This window comes from Saccopteryx leptura, chromosome 6 (assembly GCF_036850995.1).
Source record: "Saccopteryx leptura isolate mSacLep1 chromosome 6, mSacLep1_pri_phased_curated, whole genome shotgun sequence".
Taxonomy (NCBI): domain Eukaryota; kingdom Metazoa; phylum Chordata; class Mammalia; order Chiroptera; family Emballonuridae; genus Saccopteryx; species Saccopteryx leptura.
This window is the reverse complement of record NC_089508.1, coordinates 186615122-186629586: the sequence shown is the minus strand read 5'-3', so window position 1 is coordinate 186629586 and position 14465 is coordinate 186615122. Positions and strand designations below refer to the sequence as shown.

General features: G+C 50.0%; 1 protein-coding gene across 3 annotated transcripts in view; it reads left to right on the top strand.

The window, feature by feature from the left end:
- Positions 1–14465, top strand: part of SLIT3 (slit guidance ligand 3) — a 616611-nt gene that overhangs the window by 96112 nt on the left and 506034 nt on the right. For all 3 annotated transcript variants that reach the window (XR_010746197.1, XM_066342686.1, XM_066342687.1), the window contains exon 4: positions 592–663. Coding sequence is in view for 2 of the 3 variants with exons in the window: in XM_066342686.1 (XP_066198783.1) it covers positions 592–663 (72 nt within the window). In the remaining variant the exon portion in view is untranslated. The remainder of the gene's footprint in view (positions 1–591; positions 664–14465) is intronic.

Here is a 14465-nt window from a genome sequence, read left to right as displayed (position 1 = left end):
AGTGCGAGCGGCTCATGGAGGTTGTAATGCAGCCCTGCTCTACTCTGGTCTGAAGAGCCAGGTTGGCCGGGAGTTCCTTGGGCCCCCCTCAACCCATGGTGGTCTTCCTCACCCTCTCCTCTGTTCCTGTAGCAACTGCTGTCTGTCCCTCCCACCTCACCATCGAGGACCCGGGATATTTTCTCTGGTATTTTATTTCTTCTTAGGGACCCATTTCAAAGGCCAGTTCTGTCACTTGGCCATAGCTATCTGGAGCACATGATGAGAAAAATTTGAAAGACTTGCCTGGGGTCCGTGGGAAAGAACGTTGTGATCAATCAGTGACGTTTCCCAGGCTCGCGGTGGGGGAGGGGCAGGGCGCCTGCTGCGTCCTCACCTACAGTGGACCCTCTGCCCGATGTCTCCAACTCGACTGACCACGCTCTGGGGGATGGAATCTCCTTACACTTGCTGAGCGCCCCACGTTGGCCGATCTAGAAAATCTCTTCAGGCCTGTTGATGGATTATTGAGGTGATGTCCGTGAATGATACACTTGATCCAATTTCACGCCCCCTTGACACCCTTCCATTCTTTTCTCCCCCCCCCCCCAGGCGCCTGAACAAGAATAAGCTCCAGGTCCTGCCAGAACTGCTTTTCCAGAACACCCCGAAGCTCACCAGACTGTGAGTAGACCTGAACGGTGTTCTTTACCTGGTGTCTCGCTGGCTTTGGTCGCGTGGAGAACGTGGTAGGCTCCGCGCGGAGCTCGGCAGTGGGGCCTCCCTCCTGGAGGCCTGGAGCAGGGGTCCGTGTGCTGTGCCCCCACTGCCCCCTCCAGGCCCGACGTCCTTGCTCTCCTTCCACAGAGACCGGCGGCTTACGTGGGCTCGTGGGGCCAGCGGCACTGGCCGTGGATGGCCCCCTTGCAAGGAGGGGGTAAACTCTCTCCGTTTCGCTGGGATCTGAGCTCCCCTCAGGGGAGTGCCCTCGGAAGGGCAGGGAGATTAGAGGTGACTTGATTCGCAGGAGACTGACAGTGTCCCCAGAGGGCATGAGTTTGGACTAAGCATTTCAGTGCCACCACCTTGCTGGCTAGAACAGTGCTGCCTGCTGCGGGCCTCCCACTGCGACTGTGGTGAAGCCCTGGGCCTGGAGGCCTAGCCTCTGGTTTCGTGGGAAAAGAAAGAAGCAGCTGGAATCTTGCTGTGTCTTCCCGAGGGCTTCAGGGGTAGAACGAGGAGGAAAGAGCTGGAGATACCTCCGTACGTTGGTTCAGTGTGAGAGTCCGGGAGCTCGGGAGCTGGAGATGCACGTCGAGAGCGAGATCGCGATTCACATATTGTGTGTGGGTGTTAGGCAGGTGCTAATTATTGACTGAGCAGTTCCACGATTTTGAACCTGAAACTTCTGCTGGAATTGATGAGGGTGCTTTGTGGGGGGAGCTGGGTTGCCCGAGGCTTGCCTTTCTGAATGGAGCAACACCGTGTCTGGCTGCTTAGCAGTGTACCTGGCTGGGAGGACTCTAACATCACTGGGCAGGTGCCAGGGCGGTGGCCACCGGTCTCATTGGCCACGGTTGTGTGTCTGATTCCTACTTATGCAGTCAAACAATGAATGTAGTTTCCAGGATGAATTTGGAAATACGAAACACATGTTGGCATATGCACTTAGGAATGAGTTCTGAATTAGGAGTCTATATCTCTATCCATTTCTGTCTGTACACCCGCAGTGAGACTATGTACATAAGTGTGTTTTTAAAGGGCACTTTGCTGGGACAAGAACAGGTGAGCTCTGGCTGGTGTGACATTGGGACAGCAACTCCTCCTGCCTTCTCTAAGACATGCCGGTACTTTTTGCCAAGGTCTCCTCTTGCAACGTTCTGTATTCTGTTTCCCTTGCTCAGGCCACCTGGCTGACTTTGCTAAATGTGGGGAAGATTATGTCTCCCTTTCTGAGTGTCTCCCTTCCATTCTCAATTCACCGGGACGGGCGTGAGAGTGGGTGAAATATAGGGGGTGTCCTCCCGGGCTGGAGAAGCAACACCAGGTGGGCACACAGCGAACCGGTCCTGATTCTGAACTCCCCTTCCTCTGCACAGTTCCTTCCTGAAATGCTCACTTAAAAAGCCATCTCTCCACCCAGCGCCGCGTCGCACCTTCTCAACCTGCTCCTGACTGCGGAGTGCGGACTGTATCTTCATCTGTAATCTCGGCACCACTTCCCAAGTAAACAGAAGGTGCCTGGCGCCGGGGCTGGGGCTGCTGGGAGGCCTGAGCAGCGAGTGGGGTCTGAGTGTTCCAGTTACTGCAGGATGCCGGGTGGGCTGCTTCTGGCTCACGGAAGCTGCGATCACGAAGCCGCCCCCCCGTGCCACCAGGTGACGCCCATTCTGTGCAGGGCTGTCTTACTCTAGGCAGAGGAGGCATCGCAGGCCATGATGCTGGGGGCCAGACCCAGGCAGGGGGCACAGGGGCGCAGGAAAGCCCAGGAGACTGTCCTGATCGCCACTTTCTCACTGAGAGAGGTTGGGAGAGTCCCTGTCCCTTCTGTGACTAAACAAGCTCACCAGGAAAAGGGAGACAACCCCTCTTCCCTTCTACCGACGTCACCAGGAGCTGTGAGTATCTGATGAGATAACGGCGTGGGGGTGTTTTCTCGGGTTGAAAGTGCTGTCTGAGTGTAACCACCGCGATGACTATTGTTACTCCTCCAGTCCCCATCTTCCCAGCCTCTGTTTCTGACCCCCTTTCTCTGGGAACAATGAAGAGACAAGGAGTTGCTATGAACACTGGCATACCTTACACGGAGCTTTTTCTTCAAGCCAGAGAGCCGCACCAGGTTGGCAGGGACAGCGTCTGACTCATTCTGGGGTCCGTCCTGTTCCGACTCCCCGCCAGGCAGCGCAGGGCGTACCGAGGTGCTCAGGGACGGGTGGATGGGTAGATGAATGACACAGCCTGGAATAGAAGCAGTGCTGTCAGGGCACTTCGGTTCTTTTATCTGCCATTCATTCATTCATTCACTCACTCACTCATTATTTAGTCAGCTCTTCCCGGAGCTTGTCCCAGCCTGGTGTCTGTCTGGGTGTCAGGCTGCAGACAGAGAGGAAGAGAGGATGCCCAGGTCTCTGGGTGCCCTGTCATGACACATTCTGAGTGGCTGCCAAAAAGTGAAGTGCTAAATATACAATATAATTTTTTTTTTTAATCAAAGCAGCTATATTAACCCAGGTTTGGGCAATCATCAGCAATCCCTTTTTTTCTCTCTGGGCTTTATCTTTGATTTTTCTTAATGGCCCTATTGTGTCTTTGTCTCATTTTGTCAGCCACTCCAGGGCCTTTTCGGAAGTAAGCAGGGTACAAATTAGAAATCAATAAATGTGCAATCATGAGTGTGTATACATATGCCACTGGCCCTGTTTTGAAAAAGCATTGCATCTCAGTAGACACGGCGAGCCCTTTCCCGGGGATGCTAAATGTGGCTGTCTGCTCCTGCGTGGGTCTGGACACACCCTTTCTTATCAGATCTACAGACAGGACCTGCTTCGCACTCAGTGTTTATACAAAAAGTACCTTTGCAAAGGCTATGGACATGTAATTAGACATGTTTCGAAGGTTGATGGGAAAGAAATAATATTTGTTGAGAACCTTTGCTACTATAATAATAATACTGATTAGTAAGAGACAGAAAGACAACTAAAGTTAGTGTGACCCACAGAGGAAATGTATCCGTTTATATACCTGAGGAGTCCAGTGCTACTTGTGGGTGGCTTTAGGAGCAATTAGACCCGGAGGCTTGATGATGTCACTGTGACTCCATCTCCCTCCTCCCATCCCTTAGCACAGCACACGCGATGGCAGCCAAAAGCAGAAGACTCCGGGGGTATCATCTAACAACCTCGGGGGGAGAGGGTGCCCAGGTAAACAGGGCACTGAGGATGGATTGCTTAACTTGGCCACGCATTCATGTCGGAGCAGATTGCTAGTGCAATGAGATGCTGTCCTCTGAGTGATGAAGTCTTGGTCATGTGTTCTTCCCACTTGGTTGGGTATGCAGGTGTGCAGGGCCTGGGGGTAGGCTTCTTGAAGAAAAGAATAATTCTGTTATCAGAAGACGGGGAGGAAAAGAAAAAAAAAGACAAGGGGAGAGATATAACTTGAAAACAACAGATGCCCATAAGTTTCTTGAGCACCTATCTACTCTGTGCAGCTCCCATGCTTTAGTGGAGTGTTCTTGAGCCTCCCCAAAACACTCCGGGATAATGATTATAGCAAACACGTTCGGTGCTGGGTGCATTTGATGTTCCCACAATCCTACAAGGTAGCTACTATGATTGTTACCATTCTACAGTTGCAAAACTCATGCCCTAAGACGTTACAGAATTTGCTCAATAGCATTCAACTGCTTAGTGATAGACTCGGATTCAAATCTGGATCATCTGACACTGGATTCTGTGCTTTTCTCTAATCAACTCCCTGTATCAATACTCCTATTTCATAGATGAGAGAACTAGAGCTCAGAGTTCAAGTTCCTTATCCTTGTATCCCACGTGCCTAAGGAGCAGGTCTACACTGACACGCTGCTTCAGTGCTGAGATTTAACCTTCACACCAGTCCTGCAAAGAGAATCCTTATTAAATCTACCTCTCAAGCTCAGGAGGGTTGTCTAGCTTACGCATACGCATATAACCAGAAACAATGGGACAGGGAGTCGAATGCATGCCCGGGTCACTACAAAGCCCTTCAGTTTTCCACCATGCCACGTTGCCATGCTAACTATTGTGGAAAGCTGAAGCCGGGGTAGAAAGGATTCATAGTGGACCTGTCACAATCCAAGTGCTGCTGGGTGGCTTTGGCTGGCCTCCTACCCCCTCAGCCTCAGCCCAGCCCCGTCTGATTCGCTGATTCACGGCATGTTAGTGGTGTGTCTCTCCTCTTACTTGTTTCTCAGGCACGTTGGGCACAAGACACAGACTTCTGGAGAGTGGAAGTGCCCTGAGATTTTGGGAACGTCACTGTGGGTGGTCTGTAAAACACCCAGCAGGTCACGGTCGTGCCTTCCACCTGGATGTCAATCATCATGTTCTCAATTGGGGGGGGGGGGAGACCGTGCTTCTGCCCTTCCCAGGTTCCCTGCGGACAGTCAAGGGCCAAGGGTAAGGGGCTGTCGATTCTGTGCTGGGAGACTGGGTCAAGTCACTGAACCGCTCGGGGTCTCGGGTCCTTCATCAGTAAAGCAGACAATACTGGAACCTACTTCTCTGTGTCGTTGTGAGAGTAGGTGGGAACAGCGCACGGACAACCCTTCCCAGATGATGCAGAACATAGCAAGTGCTCAGCGAAAGATGACTGGTTAACTCTTGCTAGCTGACTGATGGAGTGGTGCATATGTTGGGCCTTGGGCGTCTGCGGTAGAAACATTTCAGCACCTGGCAAAGAATTTGAGCTCCAAAACAGGTGAGGGTTGAAGTGTGCATCGCGCTTGGAGTGAGAAGATCCTGGTCCTCATGGTGGCTCTCTCACCCACAGCTGTGTGGCCTTAGCATGTTTCTTGACCTCTCTGGGCCTTCGTTGTCTCAGCTAGAGGATGGGTGGGAGCATGGTCTAGTACATGGTCGAGAAGTTATTAATTTTTTGTGCATCCCCTTCTGGCTCTCACTTTCACCTACACATGAAAGGGAGTGAAGGATTCCTGGTTATTTGGGAGGTTAAGCAGTTAATGTTGCTGGAAATTCTTTAGAAGGAGCAGGAGACAAGGTGAAAACAGGGATTAAAATTTCACCGGATTATAGAGCTCGAAAGGGGATGAGGGACACAGCGACTCATGACCGTTTAAGGGTTTGACTTTGCCATGTGAAGATGAGCAGATCGCTGGGGTCCTTTGGGCGCCCCTCTCCCGGATTCAGGTCCAAAGAGTTTGTTAACTACTTGGCAGGAGTTGAAAACCCGAGGCTGATAGGCAGTCACGCTAGCAGTGGGGCAGACACCTCCAATTATTCTCGGCTCAGTCCTGCGAGGTATTTGACAGCTTCTTAAAAATGCCACTGGGGTTAAACCTGCTGTCGCTCACTTGGGTCAGCGGAGTTGCAGAGACTTGGGAAGTTAATCCCCAGGGAGCGGAAATCAATATGAAATGTGGCCAGCCAACTTAGCCCAAGTCACTGGCTCTTATCATGGTAGGAGCCACGTCTCTCCCGAAGCATTAAAGGCTGTGAGCCCGCAGTCTCCAGGGACGTCCTTCTAACCAGCCAGCCTGCCTCTGAGCTCTTGTTTCTGCTTACTTACACCTCTCTTTGTCTTTACCATTTTCTGCCCTTATCACCGCCGTGTGTATACACGTCCTCTATACCCAACAAAACGGGAAGCTGCATTCAGCAGAGCGAGCAAACGTCTCTTTGAGGCAGCCCAATATTGGAGCAAAGAATAGGGACATGGGATCCGTCCAGACCGGGGTTTAAACCCTGCTCTCCGGCGAGCCGGGCAAAGACCCCCCCTTTCTCAGTTTCCGGTTGCTTAGCTAGCCCTACAATGGAGAGACTCATCACAGTCCCGTCTCCGTTTGCTCAGACTGTCGTAACAGAGTCCCTCAGAATGCATGGCTTCAACAACAGATATGTGTTTTCTCACAGTCGGGAGCCGGGAAGGTGAAGACCAGGGGCTGGCAGGGCTGGTTTCTGAGGCCTCTCTCCTGGTCTCGCTCGGCGGTCTTACTGCTGCCTCCTCAGAAGGCCAGCGCTCTGTTCACGCTTACCCCTGGTCTTTCTTCCTTTTGTCATAAGGACAGCCCTGTTGGCTTAGGGCCCCACCCTAACAGTCTCCTTTCAACTTAATCACCTCTTTTCTTTTTTTATATATTTTTTAATTTATTGATTGATTTTACAGAGGGGGGAAGCGAGAAGTATCAACTCATAGTTGCTTCACTTTAGTTGTTCATTCATTGATTGTTCTTTGTATGTGCCTTGACCAGGCAAGCCCAGGGTTTCAAACCGGCAACCTCAGTGTTCCAGGTTGAGGATCTATCCACTGTGCCACCACAGGCCAGGCTCAACTTAATCACCTGTGTAAAGACCTGATCTCCAAATACAATTACAATCTGAAGTACTAGGGGTCCTCGGGTTACGACACAGTTCTGTTCCTACGACAGTGACGTGACCCAAATTTTGGTGTAAGTCGAAACATACCCTAGCCTAAGTCACTTACCTATCCTAACACAGTTGTAAAATCATAATCTAGAACATAAAAACACAACTAGGACACAGAAAAAGGAAAAGGACATAAATATGCTGTACTGTACTCTGTACTGTAGCAACAGAAAAAAATGACCAAAAATGAGGGGGGAAAAAGTACGGCACTAAAAGCGTAAGCCGAAATGCTCATGTCTCAATTTTTTAAAGTTTTTATGAAAGTGAGCATCGTAAACTCGAAATGTCGTATGTTGAGACTGTGGTAAACTCGAGGACCCCTGTACTGGGGACAAGGACTTTGACATACAAATTTGGGAGAACAAATTAGAGCATAATAGTTCCCAAGTATGTATTGCATATTTACCATGGTCAGACATTCTGCGAGCCGCTCTTAGGTATATCCTCTCACTTAATCTCAGGGTTAAGAGGCTAGATACGACATTATCCCCACTCTAGAGGTAAAGAAACAAGAGTCCCGGAGCTCAGACAGCTTGCCCAGCAGCACAGAGCTGGTAACTAGCAGAACCAAAATTCAGACCCAAGCTTGCCTTCCTCCAGAACTAAAATGTCTAATCTTGGCTTTTAGACTACAGTTATGAGACGCTAGTCACCCAAGTGCCCGGCACCTTGGAGAAGCTCGGGTCGGGTCATCGTGGTCGTTCCTTTATCTCTCTGAAGTCCCAAAACAAGCGCCGGCTGTCGAATGACTGGAGGCCGGTACGCGTAGGTCGTACCTTCTGCTGCCCGTAGATTCCTCCGCGGCTCTCTTAGTCTTCCCGTTCTGTACCGAACTTTAAAACATAAGTACATGCAATATGCGTGTCCATAAAACTCTGTATTGATGTGGAACAGCGCTATAAAAGTGAGCAGCCAGCGGAGAAAACAAACACCGGGCTACTCAGTTTTCCAGCCGAGCTGCTATCTGATGTGGTGAAATGATAATAGGGCGAAGGGGGAGCCGAGCCCCCAGGGCGGCGGGGGCTTCAGAGACCGCCTGCCCCGCCCCTCCTGGCGCTGGAGCCCAGACACCTGCTGCCCAGGTGCCGGCCCCGCCTGCAGGGGCCAGGGGATGGACAAGGAGATCAGCCTCACCACTGCAGACATGGGGTCACTTTTTCCAGGGGCACCGCCACCTAAAGCTCATGGAAAATGTCCCTGCAAACTGGAGCTCCGCTTCCCCCCTTTCCGTCCGCCCCCCCTCCCCCTCGGTTCCCCCAGTTCCTGAGACCGAGGCGAGGCCAGCCTTCAGTTCAGTCTGTTTTACAGCACGCTTCCTCGGGAAGACGGGTCCAGCTTTCGTCTGTGTGTGGACAGGTAACGGGTTACATTGGTTCCCCGGTCACTCTCGGGGTTTCTATTTCGTGCGAGTCGAACTCTCGCCGCAGCGCCTGAGACTGGGACCAGGAAAGAAGGCGTGGAAGCTCTCTTTCCCCCCTCCTTTATTGAAGCCTGGTGCAGCTGAGCACAGAAGCCGGTCGTCTTATCCGTAGAATGGAATACAAAGTGAATACTGAGAACCGCCTTGGAGACTCATACTATAGAATTTCCGGGCCGGGAATAAAAGGTATCTAGGGCAGCATTTGTCAGACTTGATGATGCATCTGAATATCTGGGCATGTTGGTAAAATGCAGGTTCTGGTTCCAGAGTTCTGGGGCGGCAGGACCTAAGAATCTGCCTTTCTAACTTGATTCCGGGTGGCACTTCTGAGCCGCTCTCCACAGAGCAAGGAGCTAGGCGGCTGTGGTTATCACACTTGGCATGTAGGAACGAGAAACCCCTTGAGGTCCTGGTTAAAAGGCTGACTCTTGGGCCAGGTACCCCAGAACTCTGGTTCAGTAGATCTAGGATGGACATAGGGGTTTGACTTTGTCAAGTCAAACTTGTCATCCAGGGGACATAGTTTGAGAAGCACAATCTAGTGCGCCCCCTGTGCTGTTATAGGTTTGGGAGCAGGGAAGGAATCGGCCATCTCTTGAGCACCTACTATGTGCTAGGCGCCTTAAGCACATGGAATCCACCCAGGTCTTTCTGAACCCCAATTTTATGTTTTTTTTCTATTTTATCATGTGCCTCTTGCAAAATAAAGAGAAGAAAAACAAGCTTCCAAGGTTCAGTATTTGTACTTTTATGCTCACATGAGCATATATACGTACGTGCACACATCTGAGATCTAGGATTATTAAGACGTGAAACATTAAAAGCGGAAAAATTATTTACAGCCTTAAATGCATGTTTGCAAGTAGACATGTCTAAATGCCCTACAACTTATCAAAAGGTAGGGTTGGGTTTTAGATTTTCAAATTCTTTAGCCTCTTGGCCCCGGCAGAACAATCTTCTAAAGCGACCAGGCAGTAGTTGAACCAAAAACGTTCTGCCAGCTTGGAAAGTTTTATTTTATTTTATTTTTTAAGAACGAAAGAAAACCAAGCTGTGACTTTACAATGCTTTGGAATTACAGAATGTGCTTGTAATTTTTACAATTCTGCACAGGCTTCTTTGCCACATCTGGTTGATATTACTGGCAGGGTTATATGAGGGAATAAACCATGGCTTGGAATGTGAAACATCCCACAAAGTGAGTTTCTTATAGGTTGCTACATAAAACTTTTTGAGTCTCCCTCTCTTTGGAAGGGTGGCTTAAGTGATTTCATGGATTTAGTTGTTGTTTTTTTTTTTTGGGGGGGGGGGTTGAAGGTAAGGGTTTTTGCTGGCTTACTTGGTGGGGGGTTCCCTGGTATTTTTCTGAAGGTCCAAAGGGTTAACCCTTCCAGAGTCTTGCCATGGATCAGGGTGAGACAGCCCTCCTTGACGGAAGTCAGGCCAGCCTTTGCTGGAAAACACTGGACACTGGTGATCATGGTGAGACGTGGGGGCGGCTGTCTTCCTACGGAACAAGGGAGAATGCTGGGAGAAGGGGTCAGATGTGGAAGGTCTTCAGTGAAGCCTCCTGACCCTCAACTTGGGTGGTACATTAAACTACCGGTAGCAGGGAAAGTTCAAACTCCTCACACGTACCGCCAAAAGCCTGGCACATCCGGGCGTTCTCTGCGCCGTATACAAAACAGGAAGTTGGTAAAGTGGAAAAATAAAACAAACACCCGGCTGATACCTGGAACTCAGTCAATTCCCTGTTGGGGACATTCTTGCCCAATTCCTAAGAAGAGACTGTGTGAGCAGGGACAACTAAAACATTCATTGAATACCTACTGTGTGTGTGTGTGTGTGTGTGTGTGTGTGTGTGTGTGTGTGTGTCTGCAACGTGCGGTGCTTAGGATGCTCAGCACTGAATGCAGACATGTCTAATCTGAGCCCAGAGGGTGTGAGCACGGGCTTCTCGCCACCTGGCTTCTTCTCAGACTTCCTTGGCCGGGACCCACCTGCAGAGTTGGAACATTCCTGCACAACACCATGTGCTGCTCTCAGCGCCCTGTGGCATGTGGTAGAGTTGGCCAGCCTCAGCAGGACTGTGTGTCCATCACCAAAGGTGCTCCAATAAAGACGGCGCTCTCGAATGGCAACATAGCCCTTTTATGAGGACGACAGCCAGGGGCCAGCTTCACCCACACCCTGGGGTTCTCATTCTCTTTATCTGGAGTTAAAAACTGTCAAAGGAATTGAAAATGTCAGGAAAACACCACATTGTATATAGAAAAGTATCAGCCCTTTGAGGTGGGCGGTCCCTCAACACACATTCTTCAATTGCCTGAATGATGCAAACGCACCCACATCGAATAATCTTGAGATATTTATTCTTGAATCACATTCAGCATCAACAGAAACATTTCTAAAGAGCCTAATCATCTCTCATTTTCAACAAACATTTGGGAATCTCTTGAGAGGACCAATAGCATTTTAATTTGGTGCCCCAAATTCTAGCGTAACTTCCAATCACACTCACGAAAAGAGTCTGTGACTTTGGCTTTCTTCTGGCTTTCCTCCAGGCTCGGCCTCCTGGATGCTGAACATTAATTTCCATTTGTAAGGTTTGCAGTCCATTTATGAAGTCCTGGAGATTGCAGCTTGTAATGAAAGTGTTGACACAGTATTAACAACAGCAAAACTATGATAACACAGTACTGTCCAAACCAAATAGAAATGGAGAAGTTTAAGTAAATTTCATGCTCCTTGCCTGAATGTGGTGTGCTGGACCTGAGCTTTTGATTCATGGTTTAGAATAATATTTTAATGTTTTATTCATGATGTTTCTTTCTTCCATCATTCCTTCTCTAATTCTCCTCACCCTACCAAGGGTGATGAAGCCTGCTTGGAAGTCTGGCCTCGTCTTGATTGGCGCTACCTGGTGTATAGCCAAAAACTCTCCCCGTGGTTGGCTAAGTGGAGTGCGTTCAGCTATAGAACTGATGTTTCGGCCTCTCATTGGTGTGTCTAGAGCTCTGGACTCAAATTTTTTGCCAGTGAGTCAGCTTTTGATTGAAATATACATAGAGTCATGCCAACATTTCTCCCAGTGAAGGGAGCATCTCGACTTTTGGAGGTCAAAATGCTCTGCTTAAGGGAGAAAACTGATCCCCTCCATCTCAGTTTTATTTAATTTGGGAGTCAGGGAACTTGAAGCTGTGGATCAAGAGGCTCAGAGAGGCCTAAATTTAACAATTTTTTTAATGGAAATCAATGGTAACCATATAGAAAGAAATGCTAGATCATTGACATCATTAATCTCGGGGCCGTAGTCATCTCCTTCCTGCGTCTCTACATCACCTTCTCCCTTTTTTTTTTAAAGCACGTGCACATACATAAAACATGTCACACAGATACACATGCAACCGTCTCTCTATAGGAGAATCCCAGACAGATAAATGAAGATCCCTTCCAGGCTGCCGAGTCAAAGCACAGACATCATTTCACTTTAGTGCAAGACACTGACTTTTAAGTTAGCTCAAATAATTGAGCAACACTGTGAGGAGATGTCAGGGGTCAGAAAGGGTGTAGCAGTGGTTCAGGGGGGGAGACGCTTTGTCTCTTTGGCTCCTAATTGGTGTTTTCGGTGCCTAGAGATGGTAGCGGCAGATCCGTGTCAGAGACAGTAAATTATTACCGTGAATGTTTTCTCGCTCCTAGAAAGAGCTTCTCTTTTCCTGGAAGAGATGTGCATGGGTCGGGCTCCTACCTGAGACCTTTGGGGACTTTTATTCCATTTCACAGCACAGAGCAGAACATTGTCCACCACCAGTTCCCAAGGGCTCCGCCGTTGGGCAAAATGACCTTGGGAACTCATGGTTATGGCTGCCATTGCTCATGGTGTTCCCTGCAGATCTGCTCCCTCTGTTTAAATGAGAGTGAAGGACGGGAGGTCATTAAGGGCTGAAGAGGCTGGAAAGCAGCAGCGGGGACAGGGGAGCTGCCCAGGGAGCACTCCACTCACTCGTGCGGCCTGGGGGGACTCACACAGCGGGGACAGGGGAGCTGCCCAGGGAGCACTCCACTCACTCGTGCGGCCTCGGGGGGACTCACACAGCGGTGGGGGTGGGGTGGGTAGAGTCCCACAGCCCTCCCTCTGCCGTGCATTACCAGTCTGTCCACCCCCCTCGGTCCCTGCTGCCATCGCCCCCGTTGAAGGCACCATCCTTTCCTGACCGGATGACTGCACGGCCTCCTCCCTAAATCTTCCTGCTCCTCTGTTCATGTTCCCTCAGCACCTACCCGAGAGCCACCGTGATTACTTTAGGGCAGTCGGAGCTCCTCACTCCCCCATCTCCACCCCATTGTCCTAGAGTGAACCCACGCTCCTACGTTACCCAGTCTGGCCCCCGTCACGCCTCCTGGTGTCACTGTAGGCCACTGTCCCCACACCCAGCACACGGCACTCTGGGGGGCTTTCTTCCTGTTGCTCCAGCACTCCCCTCTTTTTCTCAGCTCGGGGCCCAGGTCTTGCTGTTCTGTTCTGCCTGGAACACAGCGGCCCCAGATGTTGGCATATCTAGGTCCCTCTTACAATCTGGGTCCTGGTTCAGCATCGCCTGCCTAGAGGGCCTTTCTCGATCACCCTGTGGACAGCAGCCTCCCTTCTGTATCAGGCTCTGTCCACAACATGATCTGCTTTGTTTTCTGTATAGCACTTACCACTGTCTGGAAATCTTTGGCTCATTTGTTTACTTGTTTGTTTCCTGCTCCCCCAACCCCCAGTGGAACGTAAGCTTCTTGAGAGGAGGGTTTGTCTGGCCGGCTGACTCTGTGACTGGCTCCCGCTGCAGCCAGCACATCGTGGGCACGTGGTCAGTATTCTGTAAGTGAACAAACAAGAGAGGGAGCTCGGTCTCCCCAAAACCTGCTTTTTCCTCTCAGTATGTGGCCAAAGGCACCTTCTGCTCTGAACTGGAGCGGAGTCCTCATTGCCCTGAAATAGCCCCAAATGACTATTTAAGAGCATGGATGCACACATGTGCATACACGTGCACACACAGGTCCACACATGCGTGTATGTACACAGTCAACAAACACACACAAGATTCCCTTCTCCAGTGCCCAGCCTCTACTTATTTCACTCTTTGCAAGACAAATTACTTGGGTTTAAAATATGGAGAGACCCTACTCTGTCCGGGAATCTGAGAGGGCCTTGGTGGGGGGTGGGATGGTGGAGTCCATGCACACCCAGGTGGGCCGTGTAGCACAGGGGTCAGCTGACTCCAAGGGCCAGGGGGTGGGATTTCATGCTTCCACCGAAGAGAGAGAAGCAGCCTATGCCAGGACCCTCTGCTCGTGGGTGAGCCAGTGCCCGAGACTGAGAGCTGGGGAGGGAGTGTGGTTTTCGGATACCTATTTCACAGTCCTGGGGATAAGAATCTATGATACATGAAATGAAAAGATAAACTATGTTTCTGTCTTCCCTGGGCCTCATTGATTTTTTCCCCCTTTTAATGGGCATTGAAAGAGATTGTCTAACTAAAAAAAAAAAAAAGAAAAGAAAAGAGACTTGCCAGACTCAAATAAAAACCAACCTCAATCTAAAAGAGAGAGAGAGAGAGAGAGAGAGAGAGAATATATATTACACTAATTTACTGAACATCGACCTAACCCTCCAAATTATTATTTTTTTCTTGATCTGAGATCTAAACCAAAGGTTTTTTGAAAGACATCTGGTGAATGAGACCGAACCTGAAGTGAACCATGTCTTCTAAGATAACTGAACCGGAGCCACGCTGGAACATCAAATATTAATGTTTTCCAAACTAACTCTCCAGTCTCTGGCTGGGGTGCCTGCAGCACCACGCTGTTGTTTGTGCCCCCTGTCCCCTCTCCCCAACCCAGCCCCCTGCCCCGGCCCTCCCTGCTCCTTCCTGCAT